At 39.4% G+C, this 23,243-nt stretch overlaps 1 protein-coding gene across 2 annotated transcripts in view; it reads left to right on the top strand.

Annotated features, from left to right (window-relative positions):
• Positions 1–21,823, top strand: part of KDM5A (lysine demethylase 5A) — a 52,519-nt gene extending 30,696 nt beyond the window's left edge. For both annotated transcript variants that reach the window (XM_009679844.2, XM_068946960.1), the window contains exons 18-28: positions 2,438–2,555; positions 5,219–5,574; positions 6,103–6,241; positions 7,239–7,418; positions 8,981–9,142; positions 10,401–10,952; positions 11,799–11,942; positions 15,365–15,524; positions 15,841–16,061; positions 18,358–18,768; positions 20,980–21,823. In XM_009679844.2, coding sequence (XP_009678139.1) covers positions 2,438–2,555; positions 5,219–5,574; positions 6,103–6,241; positions 7,239–7,418; positions 8,981–9,142; positions 10,401–10,952; positions 11,799–11,942; positions 15,365–15,524; positions 15,841–16,061; positions 18,358–18,768; positions 20,980–21,192 — 2,656 coding nt within the window. In that variant the 3' untranslated portion in view covers positions 21,193–21,823. The remainder of the gene's footprint in view (positions 1–2,437; positions 2,556–5,218; positions 5,575–6,102; positions 6,242–7,238; positions 7,419–8,980; positions 9,143–10,400; positions 10,953–11,798; positions 11,943–15,364; positions 15,525–15,840; positions 16,062–18,357; positions 18,769–20,979) is intronic.
• The last annotated feature ends 1,420 nt before the right edge of the window (positions 21,824–23,243 follow it).

Raw genomic sequence — 23,243 nt, 5'->3', positions numbered from 1 at the left:
ATGCTAACGAGCAGTATGTTACAAAATTGAGATGCGAGAAATTTCTGAAGCAAAGATTTTGAATCCTCTTTGAACAGCATTAGGAAAAGAGGTCACCTTCAGCTTCTTAAACATTTGTATCCATATTTAATGCTTTGAGATGGATAACACTTACACAGAGGATAAGGTGTATAAATAAAATACTGAAAGTGAGTTCTGAAGCAGAGCAACTCAGCAGGAATTAAAGCAGCAGTAAATTCATGGTCAGAGTAGTAAAGAAAATCTGTCCCTCGTGTATCAGGTAGACCTGAAAAATAGATAACATGAAGCTATGAAGGTGTGTCCAATATCCCAGTCGTGTCTCTTCCCCACTGAAAGTTATATGAGTTTTTCTAGGCACAGACAGTTGAATCGTTTTGTGCAACGTCTAGCGCTGTGGCAGCTCGTGTTTGACTAAGGTGACTGGATGCCAGAACGCTGGCATGATGTTGCAGGAGATGCCCTCTGCATAGCGGGCTGGCACTCTGCCTGCAGTGGCATCTCTTGGAGCTGTGCGCTCTCTTCAGTCTCGCAGGAGCATTGGAGGCGTGGCAGGTCCAACTCAGTAAATATTCCTTTTCAGTCTCTCCATAGCAAGTCAAAGCCTTCAGTATTTCTTTTTTCCCCTTTGCATTTTAGATATTGTATAATTGTATTTTATGTTTAATCTAAATTTTAACTTTACATTTAAGACTGTGGAAAGATATAATTTTGTTTTTCTGTAATGTTCTCTCAGTAATAAAATGTAGATTGATTAGCAGGGAACAGCTCTTTAGTGTTTAAAATCTGTCCTGCGTGTGAAATTGTTGTGCCTGCCAGTGATGTTTGTGTCAAGAGTTTAATTTGTGCAGTGTGTCACTTGTAAGTCTTTTACTGCGTTCAGCAGGCTTGTTATGCTTGTTTCAAATGATTTTTTTAATGGAAATGTCTTTGCAGAACGTGTCCTACTCAGCAGCAGTCTCTTGCTGTTGCAAGGCCAGTTTCCTCAGTGCTTTGGCTACAAGAATTACAACTCCAGAAAATAAGTTTTCTTTTCAGAGCTTGCTGCTGTTACGCATCTGAGACTTCTCAGTGCCTGTCATGGCAGTCGGCTGCTCAGGCTGCCTTGAGCAAGCAGGAGCAAATCTCCACGTGGTTCTTGGAAACAGCTTTCTCCCTCGAGCTGACCAGAAAGGAGGATATTTGCTGAAATGAGCTCCTTGGGAATATGTTGCTACTATGAACTTATAGAGCTCAGTGTTATGCTTTGTCCCTGTATTTTTGATGCACGTAGTTTCCTCCATGGTATTGTCAGCAGTGCTGTATGCCTCTTGCTGAAAAGTTGTAGCGATGACAAAAGCTTTGCTGAAATTTGGGCATCAGCTCTCCTTGCTGAGATGACGTTTCCCATGGATTTTTTTTTAATCACCATCCTGTGACCCAGCATCCTTACAGCTAGATCTGTCTCTTGCCAATGGTGTCTGTGACTCAAGTTCTAAAGATGCTTGCCTCCAGTCACGGGGAGTGCCTACTTCCTCTGAGACTGTTTCCATTTCAATGTTTTTGGCATAGGCTTCTCTCTTCAATAGTGTGTGTGATTTTGTGGTTTTTTTTTTTGTTTTGTTTTAGAGAGTTGTATGTCCCCCTCCCCAGTGAGATCCTTATGAAAACTTCTGCTTTCATCTGGAGTGGCTTTTATGCCTTCCAGGGTCTGTTATAGATCTTCTCTTCAGAGAGGCCTTGTTTTTTTGGGTTCCATTTTCAGAAATACCTATGACTTTCTCCTTGTTATCTGATCAATCTTAATTTTTTTGACAGTTCCCTCCTCCCCCCACCACTTTTCCCATTCTCCTTTCCCAAGTTTCAGACATCTTGAAGTACTTTCTTTGAAGCCCTTGGGCCTTTCATTTACATTTTAGGTAGCTGCATGTTACTCTTGTGTAGTTTGTTCATAGTGTTTCTTTCCAGTATCCATTTCAACCTGTGTTATTTTGTGTCTGACCTCTTGGCTTACAGGATGGGACACTGAAAGTCTAACCAGCCATGTATGCACCCTGGTAATAATTTAGGGCTCTGGCCAATATTTTACTAAAAAGAGTTTGAGATTTTTACTCTAAAAGTTTAATGTTTCTGCTGCAAAAACCAAACTCCATCCATGCTGCCTTTTGGCATCTTCTACCTAATCATAGTCCTCCCTCTAAAGAGTAGGATAAGCTCTCTTGAAGAGGCGTAGTGGGATTCTGCTGAACCTATTTTTTAATGCTTTGGAATTTTTGTGGATTTCTTTTTTTTGAGTCCTGAAGTAATGAGATTTTATTTATTTATTTATTTTTAACTTTTCAGTAATCTTGATTGCCTTTCATCATTGGCAGTAAATCCAGGGTAGCAGTCTTCTCTCTCACATAATCTTGTCCAACTGTGTGTTCTTTTATTCATACAGCAGACAGAGCCAAGATAGTGGAAGAACACGGACCAAGCTAACTATGGAGGAGCTGAAAGCATTTGTCCAACAGTTATTCAGTTTGCCCTGTGTTATCAGCCAGGCCCGACAAGTAAAGGTAGGCTTGCATCTATTCCTTGGACATAGTGTGGTGGTGTTCTTCTGTTTGTTTTGTAGTTTTGTTTTAGCAGATAACATCACCTGGTGGCAATAGCTGAAAGACGTTTTTCTTTAAGAATCGGTCCAACGCTGGCAGAGTTGAAGTGAATGGAGCTGTTTCACTTCTAACTTCTATCATGAAGCAAGTAGCTGCTTTGCAACGATATCTGTGGCTGCAAGGAAAGAAATAAATTATTCTGGACAGCTTAGTGTCTCCCTGCTTTACTGAGTAATCTTATTGTTGTCATTCCAGTTTTGCTGATGACATGTTAGTGTCTGTCCGTAAAGGAATGGTAACATAAATTTCCTGTGCATTTTCCTGCTCACTTACAAGTATGTTTCTAAACGGGCAAAGATGGTGTTTGTACTTTTATGCTAGTATAGCCATAGCAGCTCAATAAGTAGTGCTCAATTTGGTTGCGTAAGCATGGATATCTAATACCCTTTGAGATGCTCTAAAGTATTCCATGTGGAGTATTGCAAATGGCACTCAGCATCTGAGAAAGCATATGAAATTATACTCATGTAAAGGTGCCTGTCACAATGGGCATGGTCAAGTGTGCTGTAGCTAAACCAGATTAAGAGATCACCTCCACCTGCCACTGTCTAGGCTACCCAGGTTTTATCGTGGCGAACCAGTACTGTTACTGTTGTTACGGCATTGTTAAAGCCGCCTGTAGAAGTAAAATTCTCTGTTAAATCCTACTGTTTTTATGCTTCTCTTAAAAACTTCTGAAGGTTATATTAATGTGTTTTTTGGGAAGGGAGGAGGCAATACCGCATTAGTGGTTCTTCACTTGAATCTCTAAATACTTCTCAGCCTTTGTTTTCCATTTTACAGCCCCCTTAATCTGTATGCATGGCCTGTTTTTCTTGTTCCTTCGTATGTAATTTTGCGCCTGTCTTTGAATGAATCTATACTAATAAATGATCCAGATTATACTGATTCCCCTGACTGCTATTTTCATTTATCACTCTGGCAGTCTGTATTAAAGCAAGCGTTTTCAGCAGTGATCTTATTTGCTTCTGTCACTGATGAAATGTTAAATACTGTTTAGCCTACTAACTACTAACTTCTTGAAAACCCGTTCAAGAAACATCCTTAATGTTTTTTCACCTTGAGAAACGCTTACTAAGATGTATCTGTTAATCACTTATAACCCATGTTCTCTGCTAGTTCTAATAAGAATGTTGTACAGCCCTAATTGAACTCCTAAAATTCTAAACATATTACCATATGTGCAGTTACATTTATATAACCAAATATGTAGTTTAAAAACAGCAGAATTGATGTATTTGAGAAGGCTGTTTTCCATAAAACAATGTTTACAGGTGTTAGTTACATCCTTCTTCATCCATTAATTCTATATCAACTTTTCCATGGTAGTTTATTGTTGATATCAAGCAGAGACTTAATGCTGGGCTTTCTTCATGTCTTTATGGTATTGACATGTTGTTGCCGAAAATGGATATTTTCGGAAAACTCTCTAGGATTCCAGGGTGCAGATTAACCAAGCCTGCTGACTCTAATCTTTAGCCTTCAAAGATTTTCTTTAACGTATTCTCCAGCTGCTAATGGAGTGGAAAGTATATTATCATCCTCATATGATATGAAGATTTTACTGCACTTCTTTCCAGATACAAAATAGAAATATTTACTGAGCATTTTCTGCCTTATGAAATTTTATCATCTTTTATTAATAGCCCTGTAAAATTACTAGGATTTCTTTTTCTAATGCATTTAACACTTACTTCTAATGTCCTCAGCTCTGTCATCTATGGATTATGTCTTCATGTCTTTAGTTGTCTTCGCTAATTTTCTAACAGTTTGTTGGTTCTTGTTTAGCTATTTTTTGGCTGTTACATCCATTTGCTGGGTAGCTTATTAAGGCTTTTTGGCCATAAAATAAACTCCTCACAGTTTTTAATTCATGTTTTTTTTCTAAACTTTTCTTCCCAACTAATCTCTCATTTTCTTCAGCCTTAGGAAATTAGTCTGTTGAAATACTCTAGGCACGCACGTTCATGTTTCTGAAGCTTCCTTTGTTAAATGGTTTTGTGTTTACGTTTCTTCCCTTCATAAGCTAAAACCCTTATGTGTTTAAGTGGTAGGCATGTCTTAGGGAATAGTAATTTTAAACTTGACCATCATTTCTTTAATGATCTTTTGGTGTTCCTGTCCAGATACAACTCTGACCTGTTCTTTATCCTCAGAAAGTTGAGTTCTGTTGTGTATTATCATCGTTAGTGCCTGACACTAGTTTGAAAGGATGATCTGTATGCAGAAGTTTCCCCCACTTTTTTTTTTTTAAGTAATATTGACTGGGCAGTGCAGTGTTCTATTTTGTTGGGATTCCTAATCAGCTGCAGCTGCACAATTTTAGGTGCAGAGTTTGATGCAACTAATATGCATTGCGTCTGAGATTAGAGCAACTCAGTTTAACCTGTTGTTTACATCCGTCAGACATGACGACTTAAAACAAACCAACTGGCATTGTAGGAGCTCCGACTCATTACTGGTTAATCACTTACAAATTCACTGCTAGTTGATCCTCCGGTCAGCTTTCCCTTGTGATTCTATGTGCTTTTCTTCTGATTGATTTTTACTGAATATTACTTCAGAATCTGCTTGATGATGTAGAAGAATTTCATGAACGTGCTCAAGAAGCTATGATGGATGAGATCCCAGACTCTTCTAAGCTGCAGGAGTTGATAGACATGGGCTCTGGCCTCTATGTAGAACTTCCTGAACTGCCAAGGCTGAAACAAGAACTGCAGCAAGCACGTTGGCTGGATGAGGTGAGGTCCACACTCTTGGATCCCCAGAGGGTCACCTTAGATGTGATGAAGAAGCTGATTGACTCAGGTGTTGGCTTGGCACCACATCATGCTGTAGAGAAGGCCATGGCTGAGCTGCAGGAGCTGCTTACAGTGTCCGAGAGGTGGGAGGAGAAGGCCAAGGTCTGCCTGCAGGCCAGGTGAGTGTTCCTTGGCAAGCTGTTCCTACGTGTCACGTCACGCATTTAGGAATTTTCGAGGCGTGTGGTGAGAAGCAGGGGCTTTGAAATGTTAGTGTATTTCTTTGCCTCCCAGCAATTTGATGCTCTTGAATTGCCCAGGAGTGTGATTTGAGGTTGTTGATGAGTTGCAGAAGGGTTGATACCCTATTGTGTTGGACAGTGGCAGGAGGGTGTGAGTGTTGCCACTCTCTTTGCTGTTCTTTGAAACAAAAAACACAAACAGAAAACACTGAGTGTGCTACAAATGCCAGCTGCTTCTACGTGAAGGAGTTCTGATGCTGTGCTCTTTTGAACTTGGTAGCGCACAGGCCGTCGACTTTCTCACCTCTGCTCTTGTCTGGTAGCCAGTAGCACCCTCCCAGAATAGAGCTGCACTACTCTACACTGCAGTGTAGTGATTGAGTTGTACCACCAGCCTGTCAGACTCGTGGCTGTAGTTGACTGGTGTTCTGAGAAAAGGCTGGAATCAGATTTTTCTTACTCTAGACCACGCCAAAGCATGATGGCTCTGGAGGGCATCGTGAATGAAGCAAAGAACATCCCAGCTTACCTGCCCAATGTGCTGTCACTGAAGGAAGCCCTGCAGCGGGCCAGAGACTGGACAGCCAAAGTGGAGGCCATTCAGGTAGGGATTACAGCGGGGACTGGAATTTACTGCTTGCATCTCTTTAATTAGACATGCTTTCTCTTCCCAGCCACTCTGCCCACAAAGGTGACCAGAAAAGAAAGCTTGCAGTAACTATTAAATGTGCTTCCCTTAGGTGATGTGCTTGCATTGTTTCTTCTTGTTTCTTGTGCTTCTGTTTCCCCATTGGCTATCTAATTTCTGTATTTCCCTTCCTTTCGTGCATTTCATGAGGGATGTAAAGGCTGGCGGTCTTATTATGATGCCAACTCTAGAAAGACCTTATTTAATATTGAAGCTAGTTTTCAGTGACAGTATGTGGAGCATATTTAGTTGTGATGGGAGATGTTCTGCTCGTAGATTTTTAGTTGTGCAGCTCGCTATGGAAATGTCGGGGGGGGTTCCTCCCCAACGCGGTGCAGATTTTTTTTAATTTTTTCCCCCCTCCCCAATGTGTATTAAATAAAGCTTTAAGATATGAGACCTAGTAGCACTGCTGGCTGAAGTTTTCTCTTTGAAATAGATGGAAGTTACGACATTATTAGTTCTGTAGTCCCTCTTCTGTTGCCCTATCTGGATGATTCAAGTGTCCAAAAAGGATATGGTTTCTGTGATACTCCTGGGTCTTGACTGCAACTATTATCCTTATATCAGGAATTTATTGGGAACTGAAGTGGGAATCCCAACTGATTTCACATCAGCCCCTGTACAACCCTCATTGTAAGTTGCTATTAATAAGATGAATTTAAACCAACCATTTGGAGATGAAGTGTTGTCTGATTCCCCGAGCCAGCTGGCCAGGTCAGAATGGCTATTAAAATAGAAACTGTATGAGATGGAGGACTAGCAATACCAGTAAGATTGAAACCCTCCCCTTCTTTTCATTCCTTTGGAACTCTATTTTAGTCTGTGAATAAACGGTATACAGCCTGAAATTAAACAGGCCGTTAGATATAATGGTAGAATCTTTGACTTAGAAAATTTTCTTTTACCCCAGAATGGTAGCAACTATGCCTACCTGGAGCAACTGGAGAGCTTGTCTGCAAAAGGCCGCCCAATACCAGTGCGTCTTGATGCCCTGCCACAGCTGGAGTCACAGGTAGCAGCGGCGCGTGCTTGGAGAGAGCGCACAGGAAGGACGTTCCTGAAGAAGAACTCAAGCTACAGTCTGTTACAGGTGAGCAGCAGACAGTTCCTTATCAGACTTCAGAAGTTGTTCTTCATGGTCCTCTGCAGTCTAGAGGGAACAGCTATTTCAGTTACAATAGAGTGCAGCTGCTTTTGATAATATAATAAATATTTATTTATAATAAAAATTTCAGCCTTTCTCAGGTGAGAAGATGAATCAGGAATAAAGTCTGTATTTGACTAGTGTTGTTTTATATATGGACAACCTCAACCATTACTTTCGGAGAAAGAGATTAAAAACTGTGCTTTTTGGAAGGAAGTTCAAAGGCTGTTTTTTTTTTTTTTTTTAATGTTGTGCAAGCTTAGAAATACAGGGCTGAAAGGCACACAGGCTGTCTTATTGATGGATGCTGAACTTGTTCCACTGCTTAATTTTCTTATATTTAAGAAATTCATGAAGTATCTAATTATTTTCTTAGAATTTAAGCTGGTTACTGTTTATTTCACTTCAAAGAATGTAGTCAATGTCTCTGTTAAAATAAAAATCTTTCATTTATTTGAAGATCAATCATATCTACTTGACAGGCTTCCCCTTTTCTAGGGAAAAAAATCCAGCTCTTTCAACTCTTTCTCAGAGGCCATATTTTTCAAACGCTTACCTTGTTGCTATTCTCTGCAGTCTGCATTCCCTTTTAGTGTAATGTCCAAAACCAGATAGAGTCCTCCCGCTATGACTTCTGTAATGGTGTGTAAAGTGCAATAATTCCCTTTTGTGTTTCAAAGGGAATACTGCTGTTTAATGTTTCCAAATAAAATTTGCTCTTTTTGCAACCATATCACATTGGTTTCTGTTTGGTTCAAGGTGCAGTGTAAGTCCAAAATTTTCAGTTGTATATTTTTCTGCCTAACTAGTTATTTCACTATGTTCTGGTTTTGCATTTGACTTTGTTTTCCTCAGTGTATCAATTTTCACTTTTCTATATTGAATTTAATTTGCTAGATTTTGTGTTTCAGCATACCTTCCAACTAATCAAGATTACTTAAGATGTAGTCTTTGTCCTTCAAAGCACTTGCAGCCTGTCAAAGTTTGATGTTATAAGGTTTATAGGATATTTTTAGGTTTATTTTGTTTGAGCCATCAAATTGCAGAGGAAAATATCAAATCATGGCAGATCTTTGAGACCTGCAATTGATAAAAGCACCTAAAGTGGAAGAAAAATATTGATATCTTACTGTATATAGTTTTTTAGTCAGCTGTATGTATAATAACTTAATCTAAATTGCTTTTGTAGTTTAATTATGAAAATGCAGTGACCTTCAAATTGACCTGCCAAATCACTTTTGTGCTAGTTATTGTCTCTAATTCTGTATATATAAAATACTTGTATCCCTTTCTGTTCATTCCTTCTCTTCATAGCACAAATTGATAGGTACCAAAGATGTTAGATTACTGAATGTTTTCCCTTTGCTCTTGTATGACTGTTGTAGTGCATATATTAGATGTTCTTGTCTGTGTCCCTGAAATCATAACATAGGTTAGAACTTCCTTCTGTTGTTTCCATTGACTGGCATCCTTGTCTCTGACAGTATGAGTTCGCTTTGTGGTTACAGGTTCTGAGCCCTCGGACTGATATTGGTGTTTATGGAAGCAGTAAGAATAGACGGAAGAGAGCAAAGGAGTTGATGGAGAAGGAAAAGGAGAAGGATCTTGACTTGGAATGCCTAAGTGAACTGGAGGATGGGCTGGAGGAGGCCAGAGACACTGCAGCTGTGGTAAGGAGCAGTGAAAGGTAGTGTCTCCTGATCTGGGTTTAATAAATTTGCCTACTAATTTTTGTAGAAATCTTACAGGAAACTGACATGTGAATGTTGCTGAAGCAAATACCTCACAATAATATGCTTGGCACAAGAATACAATGCAACTTTAATTGCAGTGAAGGTAGAGGGAAGCGCAATTCAGAGTATAAGTGCTGGTATTTGATATATATCTAGCTATGTGAAAGACTTAAATGCTTTCTGGTTAATACATGCAGCCAGCCATTCATTTAATATCGTTAATATACTTAGAAAAACTGTTAAAATATCTAGAATGAGGTGCTGTTCTATCTTCATATCAAAGCATATTTTGCTAGGTGGTTGCAATATGCCATCCTGAATTAAATTCCGTTTCAAGCTGATTTGACAATTGTTCCGTTGATTGCTGCTTAAGAGTTGAAGTTGCTGGTTTATTGACATAAGTTAACAAACTTAAAATTGCTTTCTAAATTCTCTGACTACAGACAGTGGTTGCCTTACTGTATAAAGTATTTTTGCTCAGACATTGTCATTCTATCTTCTTGCATAAAAAATGTGTGAGGGTAGTCTTGAAGTGTTTGGTCATAGAAACTTGAGGGGGTTGCGGGGGGGGGATGTTATATTTGAGTCCTCTCTGTTAGAGAGAGGTTTACACAGCTTTTCAGAAGAATTTACTGTTGTCTAGGTGCCCTTTCTTTGTTCCCATAGAAAATTATGCAAACTCAGTAATCTGTTTTATACACAGTCCATTTTACTTTAGTATGCTTAGTTATAGTTACTAGAATGGAGACACTGAGGAAATGTGAGTTGCTTCAAGAACAATATGTGAAGCTCCTGCTGCAAAGTCTGCTTTGAAACCATCCTCTATTGTATAGTGTTGGCAGATGGATGGTGGAACATGATTCTGACTTCTTTCCTTGGAATCAAAATCTCTCATTCTGGTGGCCTTATAACAGCTTTAATTACAAACTTAGATAACACTTGAGAAAGTTTCCAAATGTTTATGTAGTATCTATTTTAGAAGGACTTAGGGGAGGTAGCAGGGCACTAAGGAGGTATTTTAACTAAAATTTTAACTAGATTACACAATTTCTGAACTTTGGGCTAGTTTAGGAAGATCTCCTGGTGTGTGGGGTTTTTTTTTTTTCCTTTTCTTTTTTCTTTTCCTACATTGCTAATAAACTGTGATCTCTCTTAATTTTGAAGGTCATGAACTGTTTTTGTCTTTGCTGGATAGGTGGCTATATTCAAGGAGCGGGAACAGAAAGAGATTGAAGCCATGCATGCCCTCAGGGCAGCTAACCTGGCCAAGATGACTATGGTGGATCGTATTGAAGAAGTCAAATTCTGTATCTGCCGCAAAACAGCTAGTGGATTCATGCTACAGTGTGAGCTGTGCAAGGACTGGTTTCACAGTGGTTGCGTGCCCCTTCCCAAAACAAGTTCTCAAAAGAAAGGCTCTAGTTGGCAGGCCAAAGAAGTAAAGTTTCTGTGTCCCCTTTGCATGCGTTCTCGAAGGCCACGACTTGAGACGATACTGTCCCTACTAGTGTCCCTGCAGAAGCTGCCTGTACGGCTGCCAGAGGGGGAAGCGTTACAGTGCTTGACAGAACGTGCCATGAGTTGGCAGGACCGAGCACGGCAGGCTTTGGCCACTGATGAATTATCCTCTGCTTTGGCTAAGCTTTCTGTGCTGAGCCAGCGAATGGTGGAGCAGGCAGCACGGGAGAAAACGGAGAAAATAATCAGTGCAGAGCTGCAGAAAGCAGCAGCTAACCCAGACCTACAGGTAGGGATGTTAATATCTTGCTCTTTACCATGGTAGCCCTTGTTCAGTGTGTGTGGAAATGCCTTACCTTTCTGTGACAAGCTTGAAGGAAAGGGGAGAAAAGTTAGAGGTTGAGAATTAGACATATCAAAGTTATCTAGGTCAGTGCTTCTTGGTCTCCTTAGTCCATGGCTTACTTCAGGCTTTTATATACTTCTCCAGGCAGAGGTCTATTACTTTGCACTGACTGTCAAATGACGACTGTTCAAAGTGCTTTTGAGAAACATTGGTTCAAATATAGCAGCCGGCTAACATCCTGGAGACTTATGAAGCAGTGGCTGCTTTGGTGTCCAAATTCCATTTCCTTCTGGCAGAAATAGAGTGTCTTTATTTATAATTCCTCGTGGATTGTCATTCTCAAGGCATTTGGTGCCTTGTCAATAAATTTCAGCAAGGACTAAAGGCAATCACTGGTACTTTTACAGGTGACCTCCTCATCTTGAGATTGAGATCAGTAATTAGATGATGCTGTAATTAAGAAACATATGCAACCACAGGGTATACTTGATAGCATTGAACAATAGTGTCTAGGATGTTCTAGCAGCTACTGCTCAAAAACATGGTAATAAAATCAGAAAGAACCTTCTTCTCAGATATTTCCCAATTTTCAAGCAGAAACCTTTTCTTAGATATTTCCTAATTTTAATTCGCATCTTGCTGTTGAGCTTTTCTGTGATTATCTAGGCAGTTATCTAGTCAGACTAGGCCAAAAGAAGCATTGTTTTCTTTATCGATGACTCTTTAGGTTTTATATAGATTTGTCTAAAGGTTTTATTGTTTCATTCTTGTATTCAATTTTTCTTCTAGGGACACTTGACTAGTTTCCAGCAATCAGCCTTTAACAGAGTGATAGGGAGTGTGTCCTCATCCCCGCGACAGACCTTGGATTATGATGATGAAGAGACAGATTCTGATGAAGACATCAGGGAGACATATGGCTATGACATAAAGGTAAGCCATAATATGACTTGTTTGCATGGAGTTCATCTGGAACACCTGTGTGTGGTTTGTGGGGTTTTTTTTGTTTTGTTTTGTTGTTTTTTACACTAACTTAATTTATCCCAGTATATTTTTCATATCTTAAGGCTTATCTACATACATTCTGGCCTGGTTTCTGTTGGGAAAGAGGCATTTTTTTAGTTTTATCTAAACATCTTAGATCTGGTATATTGTAAAGTTTTGTAACATTTTTATTCAGAATTCCTGAATGTCTTGTGGTGGAGTTTCAAAAGTTGCTTTTTAGTGGAAAGTAAAAAGTTAATTCTCTCAAGGGATTTGTAGCCGAGTCAATTATAGTTTATAATACCATGGAGGATGGACATCATCTTTGTGCCATTGTTAAACTTATAACAAATTATGAATATGAAAAAGTGTCTGTATGGGGAGCTCTTTATCAGTTTTTACTGCAATGAAGAATTAGTCTGTGAAGCTTCCTGATTCCAAAGCTCTTCCTGAGCTTTTACATTTTCATCCCTTTTTCAGCCCTCCTGTAAAGGAGGTACAACTGTTCAATTTCAGATGTATAAAATATTCAAGACTAAATCTCTGGATCATATAGTAAAATTAGTGTCTGGATTAAGTTCAGAAACTCTTAACTGCTCTTAGAGTTTTTTAAAAAATATTGTAGCTAGAGAAGAGCTGTCACGAGAAGAGGCAATTGTAGAGATAGCCAAGTGTGTTTTTGGTGTGATGTATTTCATTTTAGAACTTTTAAATGTCCCCTCAGTATACAGAGAGGGAAAAGCAAAGCCATGTTTTACTCTTTGTGTGGTGGTTTCTCTTTTAGTAATAGCGTCATCTCTCTCATAAGATAAATTAAAGCTAGGGAAATAAAATATTACAGATGTGAACTTAGAAGGCAAACGTAATCATGTAAATTGTCTTAAGGCAGATTTTCTGTTTTCTAAAGGGACTGCAAATCTTTCAAGGTAGGGTCTTCCTCAATCTCCTATTTTTAGTATTTTGTTTTCAAGCAGCTTTATATAATTGCATGCAACTGTTTTGCAGTCCCTTGTGAAATGCCAACAGGAGTGCATTGCAATTGGATGTTGATGTTGCAGTTTTTAATTAAATTAGTGTTGTTTTTAAAAAAAAAAAAAAAAAAAAAGAAAGAAAAATATTTCCAAACTGTTCTCTGCCTCAGGAGTCATAATGAGGCGTTTCTGAAAGATGTGGGATTCTCTGAGGCTGTGATAAAAGAAAGCATATGTCAAGAAAGATGGCATGTTCTTGTTGGGATTTGAGGGTTTTGCAGGAGTGTAACTTGCATTCTGTTTAATGCATTCTGTTATAATTTCAGGATCTGAAATTACCTAGAAGTAAAAATTCAGTGAAGCAAAGCTTGCAGGGGCCAGAAACATCTTTTGTTAGCCTGGCTAACATAGGTGACGAAAAAATAAATTTTCAGGTCTAAAATAGAAGCAGCAGACTTCAGTAAAAATGGAAAAGTTGCTCAGAGTTTAATTATCTTCCAGTTGGCTTTCATTTTTTTCCACTTTATGATCTGTATACATTTTCCATTAGAGTGATGAGTTTAAACAAACGTGTATATTAGTTACAATGTGTTGCCTATGAGCTTACTCTTAATAACTTTTGGTGGGGCCTGTAAAAGTAATCCTTGGATCTGAGTCACAGACTATGGATTAAAACCGTTGTCTCGGACATCTCAAGCACAACACCAGTAGCAAAAATAGGTGTAAAGAGGCCGATTTGATTATGTTGTGCTTCTTTTAATTAGCACGGTTCTCCTTGCCAACAGAATACTTCATTATGAGTACAATAGCTAGACTTGTTTTAAGACTTGCTCCAAAAATTTAGACAGATGTGCAGGTCAAATTTACTGTAGTTTTTATTGGCCTTTAATTTCATTCTTTTTTGTCTCATGTAGCTTTTACTCATTCCTTTGCACCTTTGTTGCTTATAACCACCAAATAGTGGTATCTTTTTTTCTAAATTCTCCTATTTGCCCCAAGCTTTCTTTAATTTGGTAGTATGGTATCCAGAACAAGATACCGTAGAAGATGAGACCTTCACTATGTAGGGAGAAAGACCTTTTCCTGAATATATTTGACTTTTTTTCCTGGCCAATTTAAATCTGAATTTCCTACTTTTCATTCTGCACTAAACTCATTATTGTGCACTTCAATTCTGTTTTAATATGTAACTGGAACCCAGAAGGAGATTACTATTCTTAAATCTCCTTTTTGTGTCATTAAATAGCATTGTTGGGGTGGTACTTTTTCACAACTTGACTGTTTTGGACCCATGAACCTAATATTTAGCTTCAACTAAATATTATCAGTCACTGCTCTACAGCCTTTCTCTTCTTCTAGCCCAGTGTTGTGTTGTGTTGTTTGTTTTTAACTGTTTTCTGAAAGACTCAAGTCTTACATGGCATACTAAGTATGTTTAACCTTTTGGTCAGTTTGACAAGGTATGTAAGTTTTGGAAAGTGCTGTGAAAACAGATGACTTGTTGAGGAAATTATGCTTATTGACCGCCCTTGTTGGGGTGAGGAAGGAGGAGGAAAAAAAGAGTGTTAGGCATCAGGGAATCAACTCAGATGGTGTTGTGCTTTCCCTGGATTCTCTGTCTAATATAATGCATGTTCAAAACAAAGCTGCTTCCACTGTTAAGGGATTCCTAGTCTCTCTTCTCCTCAAGGATCCACCTGCATCTAGGGCATGCATCATATCTCAGTCTCTGTAATGTATTTAAAAAGTCAAGAAGCCATCATATGCAATAGATTAAACACAAGCCAGTGCCTTCATTGTTCTTTTCATGAAAATATTCACAACAGTCTTAGGTATTGCAGCCCTTTTCCTTTTGTTCTTTGGTCCTACCTTAAAATTGTTCAAAACGCTGATGTAAAAATTTTGATCTCAGGGCAACGTTTGTCTGTTTTGCCGTTACGTAGTCATCTGTTGATGCTGTGTTGCTGGGCTTGAAAAACACTTTTTTTTTTTTTTCTCCTCTTTAGTCATTTCTCTCCGTGGTATCCGTACTGTGCATACCTCTCCGCTCTACTATAAGATGTCAGTCTTCATGGTCTCGTAGTCAAATTTTTCAAGCAGAACCTCTGTCGTTATGTGGATTTCTGAACACCGTACTTGAGGGACTTATCAGTGAGGAAACTTATGAAGTGTTTATCACACAGTGGCTATAAATCTATTAACCTCTCTCCATAATCGCTGCATTCTTTCATTATTTAAGTAGGGATGCGATTTGCACCTTCTGCAAATAGCCTTGATATCTATGGGGCTATGGTTCAGAGTTGGATTTTAGAAACAGTGATTTGTCAATTTTTAGCAGAATTTACTTTGAAGTTGGTATTTTCTGGGTCCAGAGGTTGTGTATTTTTTCGTCTTTTTCAGGACAATGCCAGTGTAAAGTCTTCTAGCAGCTTGGAGCCCAACTTGTTTTGTGATGAGGAAATCCCCATTAAATCAGAGGAAGTGGTGACACACATGTGGACTGCTCCCTCATTTTGTGCTGAACACGCATATTCTTCTGCATCTAAAAGCTGTTCTCAAGGTATTTACGTTTCTCTACTTTGAAATAGGATTGCATAGACAGCTGGTATGAGCAGTCAGTAAAGGGTACTACTTTGTTACCTCTGCTAGTTGTAGAGGTTATGTTCTCTGTAAGCGGGGATCACTGTGGTCGGTTTGCTTGAGAAGATTCAGTTGAGTCACATTGCAGTTCTATTTTCTTGCGGCTGATATACACACCAGTGTCAATGTTTTCTGCTTGGGATTATCTCCCTCCTTAGATTGTTATTGTAAGAAGTATGCCATTTCTTTTTATTTTTGTTCTTCTCTCCTTATGTGACTTGCATCCTGTCTGAAAGGTTCTAGCACCCCAAGGAAGCAGCCTCGGAAGAGCCCACTGGTACCTCGCAGTTTAGAGCCTCCTGTCTTGGAGTTGTCCCCTGGAGCAAAGGCTCAGCTGGAAGATCTAATGATGGTAGGAGATTTACTAGAGGTGTCACTGGATGAGACTCAGCACATCTGGCGCATTTTACAGGCTACTCACCCACCCTCTGAGGACAGGTTCCTTCATGTCATGGAGGTATGAACTTGAAATATTCTGATACAGAAATCAATGTTAACAAATTATTATGGTGGGGAGGTTTGGTGTAATCTTGCATAGCTGGGTGCTTGGTTCTTTGGCATGTTGGAGTTTCAGCCAAGGAATAACAGATTACAGGGAATAACAGATCCAAAAAATCAGTTCTGTTCTTATGCCTGTGTTTAGCTTGACCTGAAAGAATATGTAGTTTGCTGCTGTGAGAAGTTGCACCATTCTGTTAAGTTTGGAAATCTTGTGGAAGATTGCCTTGTAGTTCATTGCATGCTGCCACACTGAGTGCTTTATAGGGAACTCTTGATCGCTCATGCAGTATAGCACTGTCCTCCACAAACAGCAATATTTAGAGCAGTTTTTTCAGACAGGCAATTCCATATGTAAGCTTTGTTTCAGAAAAACTAGCGTTAGGGAGTGAAATGTTGGTCTTGACTGAGCTTGGAATTGGAACTGATCTGAAGAAGAATTACAAAAAATATTTAGGGGGATGGAAAGCTCCTGGCCTATATAGTTTGATATTTGCATTTTGCCAGACTTCTGTTATTACTGGGGAAATAACATGTTTTGTCTTGTAATAAAACATGGTTTGGGAATACAGATAGTAAGGATCCGGTTCTTCCTCAGTGCAGCATAGAGAGTACAAATTTTTTTAATATACTGTAAAGATGTGCGGATTTCTTCATTGAGCTGACGGTAAAGAATGAAGTAGGCTTATGTGCTGATTCTGAGGTCCAGTCCGAATCACTTATGCCTCATTCATGCAGTGGCTAACTGGTGTGGGCGAATGAGATGAGTGCCAGAAGAGTAGGTGAACTCTTGTGATGAAGAGCTGCACTGGAACCCATCCTTCTTCATCCGTCAACTAAAAATAGGGGTTACTTATACTCTATAACCATGCATGGACACATGATTTTTAAAAGAGCTAATGAACTGCACTGGAAATATATCAAAGATGATTCCTTCTTGGCTTTTTGGTAGCGTACAGTAACATAAGATAGCGATTACATGATTAATAGTGAAGTTAGACGAGCAGTTTGATCAGTGGTCTCATTTTCAAGGTGCCAGCTATATCCGACGGATTTCAGGGGTGTTGCCAAAGTGCCATCAGATAAGATGGTAGTATAAGGACACCCCCCCCCCCCCCCAAAAAAAAATTACTGCATTACCGTGTTTTAGACCAAGTACATCACTTCATAAACTTAACACTCTTTTAGTATAATGATCGTGGCTTGGAATTGATTGAAAAAGAGCTTGAGTGCCAGCAAATAGGCTTTAAAAATAGCTTGCTGCACTATTATATTAGTAGTTAAGCACAGCTTTGGAGGGGAAAAAAATCATTTTTTGGTTAACCCTTATGAATGCTTACTTGGCCAAAACTACTCATTTTGAATTGAATACCCTTCTGTTTACATGTAAAATAGGTATACTTTTGTAAAATAACTTTCAGTGGATTTGTTTCTTAGGCTGAGCGGCTTTTTAAGGTAATGTACAGTAAATAAAATGAGCCTTTCCTTACTGGATTGCAGTATGTCCTTAATCTCTTAATATTATTAAGGTTCATGTATATAGCTGGACTGACTGAAATTGGAACAATCCTGTTCTGTTCAAAGGAGCTGTACATATGAACCCTTCAGATATAAATAGGACCTGTCCCTGTAGATGGTCCCTGCAGTGAGAGAGTTTGCCAATTTTAAACCCCACTTCTGATTTGAATCTGCTATTTAAGAGTTCTTAATGACACTAGGATATCTGGAACGTTTGTCAGTTTGGGAGCTACTCGAGTAATGGATCTATTACTTTCTTCTCTTGCTTGAGTTCATTTTTAAGAATTCACTAGTTGCTCTTTCGTAATCTCCAAAATAGCAATTGCTTTTTCTGAAAAATAATTACAAGCAAGACTGACCTAAGATGAGAAATAAGCAAGAACATCTAACAAATGACTAATCTTCTTAACTTTTAATAAAAAGGAATGTGAGAAGGGAGTTGTGGTCACAGCTTATTCTGCCTCCTTACTCTTGCCGCTCTTTGCTTTTTTCTGCTACGCATTTTTGATTCAGCAAACTTCTGCATAGTCACTTTTGATTTTTTTTCCTAGTATGGTGGTGATAAAGTCAAGCCCCTCTTAATTTAGAATTCATAAGTGTGTTCTTGGATAAGTTTCTTCATACCTTTCTGGGGGAATGGTAGCAGTAAGTACCTCCCTCAAAACTGCAGGTTTACAGTATATGGAAATTTGTATTTGGAAAACAAAACAAAACTTTTTTTCACCCTTTCTATGAAGGATGACAGCATGGATGAAAAACCACTGAAAATGAGAGGGAGAGACTCTTCTGAGAGGAAACGGAAACGAAAGCTGGAGAGAGCGGAGCAGTTCTTTGGTGATATGAAGCAAAAATCTAAAGAGCTGAAGAAACTGGAAAAACCCAAGAAGAAGAAGCTAAAACTGACCATGGATAAGACAAAGGAGCTGAACAAGTTGGCAAAGAAACTGGCTAAGGAAGAGGAGCGGAAGAAGAAGCGAGAAAAGGCAGTTGTGGCAAAGGTGGAACTAGCAAAGGAGAGCACAGAGAAAAAAAGAGAGAAGAAGGTGCTAGATATCCCTTCCAAGTATGACTGGTCAGGGGCTGAGGAGTCCGATGACGAGAACGCTGTATGTGCTGCGCAGAACTGCCAAAGGCCCTGCAAGGACAAAGTGAGTTTTCGTTTGGTTCTATCATAAGCAATGTCATGAGAAATCAAAAGCTCCAATAAAATTTAATAATTGGGTTAAACAACGTGTGCGACAAAGTGGTGTGGATTTTGGGGTGAGAGAAGAATGTAAGTAGTAGTTGTGTAAGTATGCAGATACCATAAATAATAAAGAGTGGACTATAAAATTCGCATATTATCTTAGCTATTTTGGGCTATGAGAAGAAGAAGGAGCATTACAATCTGTGAAAAATTACTCTCTCTTGATTGGGAAGTCTAGCCTCTTCAAGCTGTGGTCTTCCTCAATGTTTTACTGGCTATGTGGAATATGAGTTGTTGGACTCAAAGAATTCTGTGCTTCAGCAAGAATTGGTCCCGACTCCAGTGTGTTTCTAAGCCGAAATGGGATGTTCAGTACTCCTAAATGAAGTAAATCTTCCATATTTCTTGGATGAAGTCTGTGAACTATGATGCTGCATGCATCATAAGGATCTGCAAACTGCAGATCCTTACTTTTTTTGGAGATATATAATCAATGTTTTAGAGCTGATTGAATTCTTGGAAAAGAAACTTTATTTGTTTCTCTGTGGCACTGCCTGTTGTGATTGTCACCTTCTAATATGGATTAACTGATGGTCAGGATCAAACTTACAACTTTTAGGTTTTTCACATTTTTTGTTTTTTTTTTTTCCTAGTTAAAAAAAAATCCAGTAATAACTGTAGGACTGGTACTGTGCTGCACTGGCTTGTGCAAGAGAGAGTAGGAGCAAATGTAAACACCAAAGACTTTCTCTGCACCAATTGGAACATGGAGTTAAAGTATTTAGATAAGCATTAAAAGATGAGTTTTGAATTCTTAGACCCATGTTAGAAAATATACTGGAAGATAAATCCCTTGTAAGGTGATACAGTCTCTGTACCACCATTCTCTCTACAGATGGTAGTTGGGTGATGTTACTACATTTTTACAGGGATTGAAATAAAAGATGGAGAAGACTACCTTTAAATCTGTATTTTGAAGAAGGTCGTACTAAATTTGTCAGGCTTTCATAAAGGAGCCCGAGTATAGTTCTTAATCATTTAATCAAAGCTTTTATTGGAATGACTGTCTTTCCATAAGATTGGGCATGTTTTTGCATGAGTAGAAAACAACAGACATGGTAATGTAACGACTGAAGCTGCAGTTATTGGTGTCCATTACTAGTCACATATATTTTAAATTTTTCAGGAATAATTTGCTACAAGTCAAAAGTCTTGAGCTGATTGTGTTGCTTTACTTTAGATATGTTGCTATTTAAGTTATTTTTCTAATATTTTTTCAGTTTCGTGTTGTCCTGTAAGGCAAAAGCAGAACTACAGCAGTAACAATTTTGATAGCTGTACTAGTCCATGCCACTTAAATTAAAAATGTGTGTTCATTATCCTGCAGATTTCAATTTCTGCCCACTCAATCAAATTAACATGTACTTTTACTCAGAGAATTATATAAATCTAGTGGTTCATTTTATTTTTCCCCCCTTTTCAAGTTTTAATTTACTACTTAGATCTTTCTCTACTTGTTCTACAGCAAATTTGTTTGAACTATTTTAGCTTAAATGTTCTGAGACTTTGAAGTTATAGTTTGTGTGCGTTTTTGGCATTCAGTGGCTAGCTATATAATGATAGATACAGTGATATCTATCTTTCAGTATGTAGCTGGTCAAAAGGTAGTAAAGCTGCTGAGGTCATGTGGCTGTTTTGTAGCCAGAAGCAGTAATCAAGCCCCTATGTTTTCTGTAATTTTAAAATTGCAAAAGCCACCCCTTGTATATCCCCTTAGATTGCGTAGTCAAGTCAGGTTGTGAATTTGTAGTGCTTCAGCTACGCTGAGGTAGCTGCCCTTGAACGTGCTCTTACTCTGTTTTAAGTGTGAGGTAGCTACCTGTCTTTTATTTGAGGAGAGTTGAATGCCATCTTCCTTGTTAGTAGTAGTGTTTGTTGTAGCTGTGGTGATCTAAAGATCTGAGTGGGGCGAGGTTTGCTGGAAGAATGTTACTGTTTTTATTAAACTTAAGTAGCAGGTTGAAACAGAAGCTCTAGGGGACATAATTTGTGCCTAAAAGCTTTTGTGTTCTAGGTATGTCATGTGGGTTTAATAGAAGATATTCTCTTTATAGAAACTGTGCTTATGTCTTTCCTTTAATGTGCTAAGTGTTGCTAATCTTATCTCCTGCAGGTAGACTGGGTGCAGTGTGATGGTGGCTGCGATGAGTGGTTTCATCAAGTTTGTGTTGGTGTCTCTCCGGAAATGGCTGAGAATGAGGATTACATCTGTGTAAACTGTGCAAAGAAACCTATGCAGGGACCAAGTAGCCCTGCTCATGCACCACCTCCCCCTTTCTTACTGAGCTACAAACTACCAATGGAAGACCTTAAGGAGACAAGTTAGCAGCTACTCCATGTCTGGAACTTGTTGGGAAATGGACCACTGAAACCCTACAGAAAGAGAGGGTTTGAAGCTAATGTAGCCACTGAGCTTCACTTCCAAGGATGTACAGACCTGCAGCAGAGTTGGTCCCTTCCTTACAGCTGGCTTCCTTCATACAATGGGAGTGTCAAGGCACAGTGGTACTGACTCATCTATGCAGACACCGCCTCATTGGGAGTTCCAGCCAATGTTCTGACTTGAGTATTTCCATCTGTGAGTGTGGCTGTCGCTCCCAGAGACTGAGCGAACCCGAGGCTGTTAGATTAGACACTTCAGGGTGTTAGAAGTACATGTTGGCAGTGGAGTTGGCCTGGAATTCATGGGTGTAGATTGGAGCTTCTAGCACTAGCAGGTTACCCTAAGGAGGTGACTTTGGAAGTTATCTTTTGCCTCCCCATGCCAACCCAGCAAGCAGGGCAATGTCCTGGGAGAATTAAGTTGCCTCCATATCCAGGTAGCTAACACTACATGATAAGGATGGGAGCAAGTGGATGAATTTCTTTTAATTTCTCTTTTGTAGCTAAAGGGCAGAGGAGCTCATGATCTCAGAAATCAGCAAAGGTTCTGTTTACCAAAAAAAAAAAAAAGGAAACCCAACCGTACTCCACTAGGCAAAAATTCTTCCTTGGTGGGGGACAGCTGATCTTCCTGTCCTGAAGAGGGCAAGAAAATATTGATGAAGATGTCTAGCTAGACCAGAGCTTGGGAAAAGCAGAGTGCTTTCCTTTCTTAAGGGATGCCCTCTCCTGTTCTGGGCTTTGCTCAGAGTTCTGCACTCCTGCACGTTAAAGTTGTCTCACGCAGGATGGAGCTGGCAAGGAGGTGCAGCACCCGGGGCACCAGCTTCTGTGATCTGTACCCAGGGATGGGAAGGAAAGAAGACGGCCCACTTACCTCAGAGGTTACACTGACATGTGCTTCTGTGAAAAGTTTCAGTCACAACTCTTTCCAGTATCACCAGGCTACAGGCATGGCCTCAAGCGATACCAGCAAGCAGTCTGCAGATTCTGTTAGCAGCGCAGATCCCCTCCCTGCTGGCTTTGCTGGATGTGTACCAGTGTACAATCAGCAACAGTTCTGGTTTGAAGTTGTCTCTGGCTTTGCTAGAGGACCAGAGGGCTTGGGGTCATCCTGGGTGACAGTTGTTTTAGTAAATCCATTTTTAAAGAAGGACTTGTTTTTACTTTTTTCTAAATGTCTCAGACTACTGACTTGTTCTATAAATAGATTATTTTTCTTTGATTTTTTTATACTTACCACTGTTAACCAGCAGCACAGACAGAGGTTCACAAAGCAAAAACCTGCCCGTGGGCTTGGGTTTTTTACTCCATTCCTTCCTTGTAGTACAAGGAATTAGCAGTTACCTTCCCCATTCTAGCCTGACCAGCTGCCTGTGTTTAAATAGGTAAATACATTTCATGTGCTACCTTTGTATTTGGGTTTGTTCTTGTTAGTGGGGCATCTGGGCCTTAATGACTCCAGTCTATGCTGGCTTTTTGTATGTGAATGTCTGAAGCCAGCCACTGGGCTGTCTTGTCCCCTCTCCACTCGCTCCCTATTGTGTTTCCATTCTTCTGCAGTTCTAGGAGTGTTGTAAGTAGTGTCCAGACTTACTAGGAGCTGGATTGGGATTTGAAAAAAAAATTGACAAAAACAAAAGTGTTCTGTCTTGAGTGTTCTGTGTCCCTTTTCTTGTACTCTAGTTTTTGGAATTTTATTTATCTGGCAGAATTATCCGTCCAAAAAAATTGAGCTCAGGTAGATTAACTTTACCAGGTGGTTTTATTTGTGCCTGCTACCTGGGAAGAGGAAGATGTGAAAAAGAGCTAAGATGGAGGGCAGAAGATACAGGGTCCTGGGAGTTTTTGAGTGCAAATTGGGCTCTGACCCTTAATTCCTGCTCTGTACTAATACTACATTAAAAGCAAAAGCGGACTGTGGTTAGGCATGTGGCTGAACGGGCACCCTAGCAAACTTAGAGTATTATTTGTTTACTTATTTATGAAGGAGTC

The sequence above is a fragment of the Struthio camelus genome, chromosome 1 (genome assembly GCF_040807025.1).
Source record: "Struthio camelus isolate bStrCam1 chromosome 1, bStrCam1.hap1, whole genome shotgun sequence".
NCBI classification, from domain to species: domain Eukaryota; kingdom Metazoa; phylum Chordata; class Aves; order Struthioniformes; family Struthionidae; genus Struthio; species Struthio camelus.
Note: the sequence above shows the minus strand (reverse complement) of the source record. Positions and strands in the feature narration are given on the sequence as shown.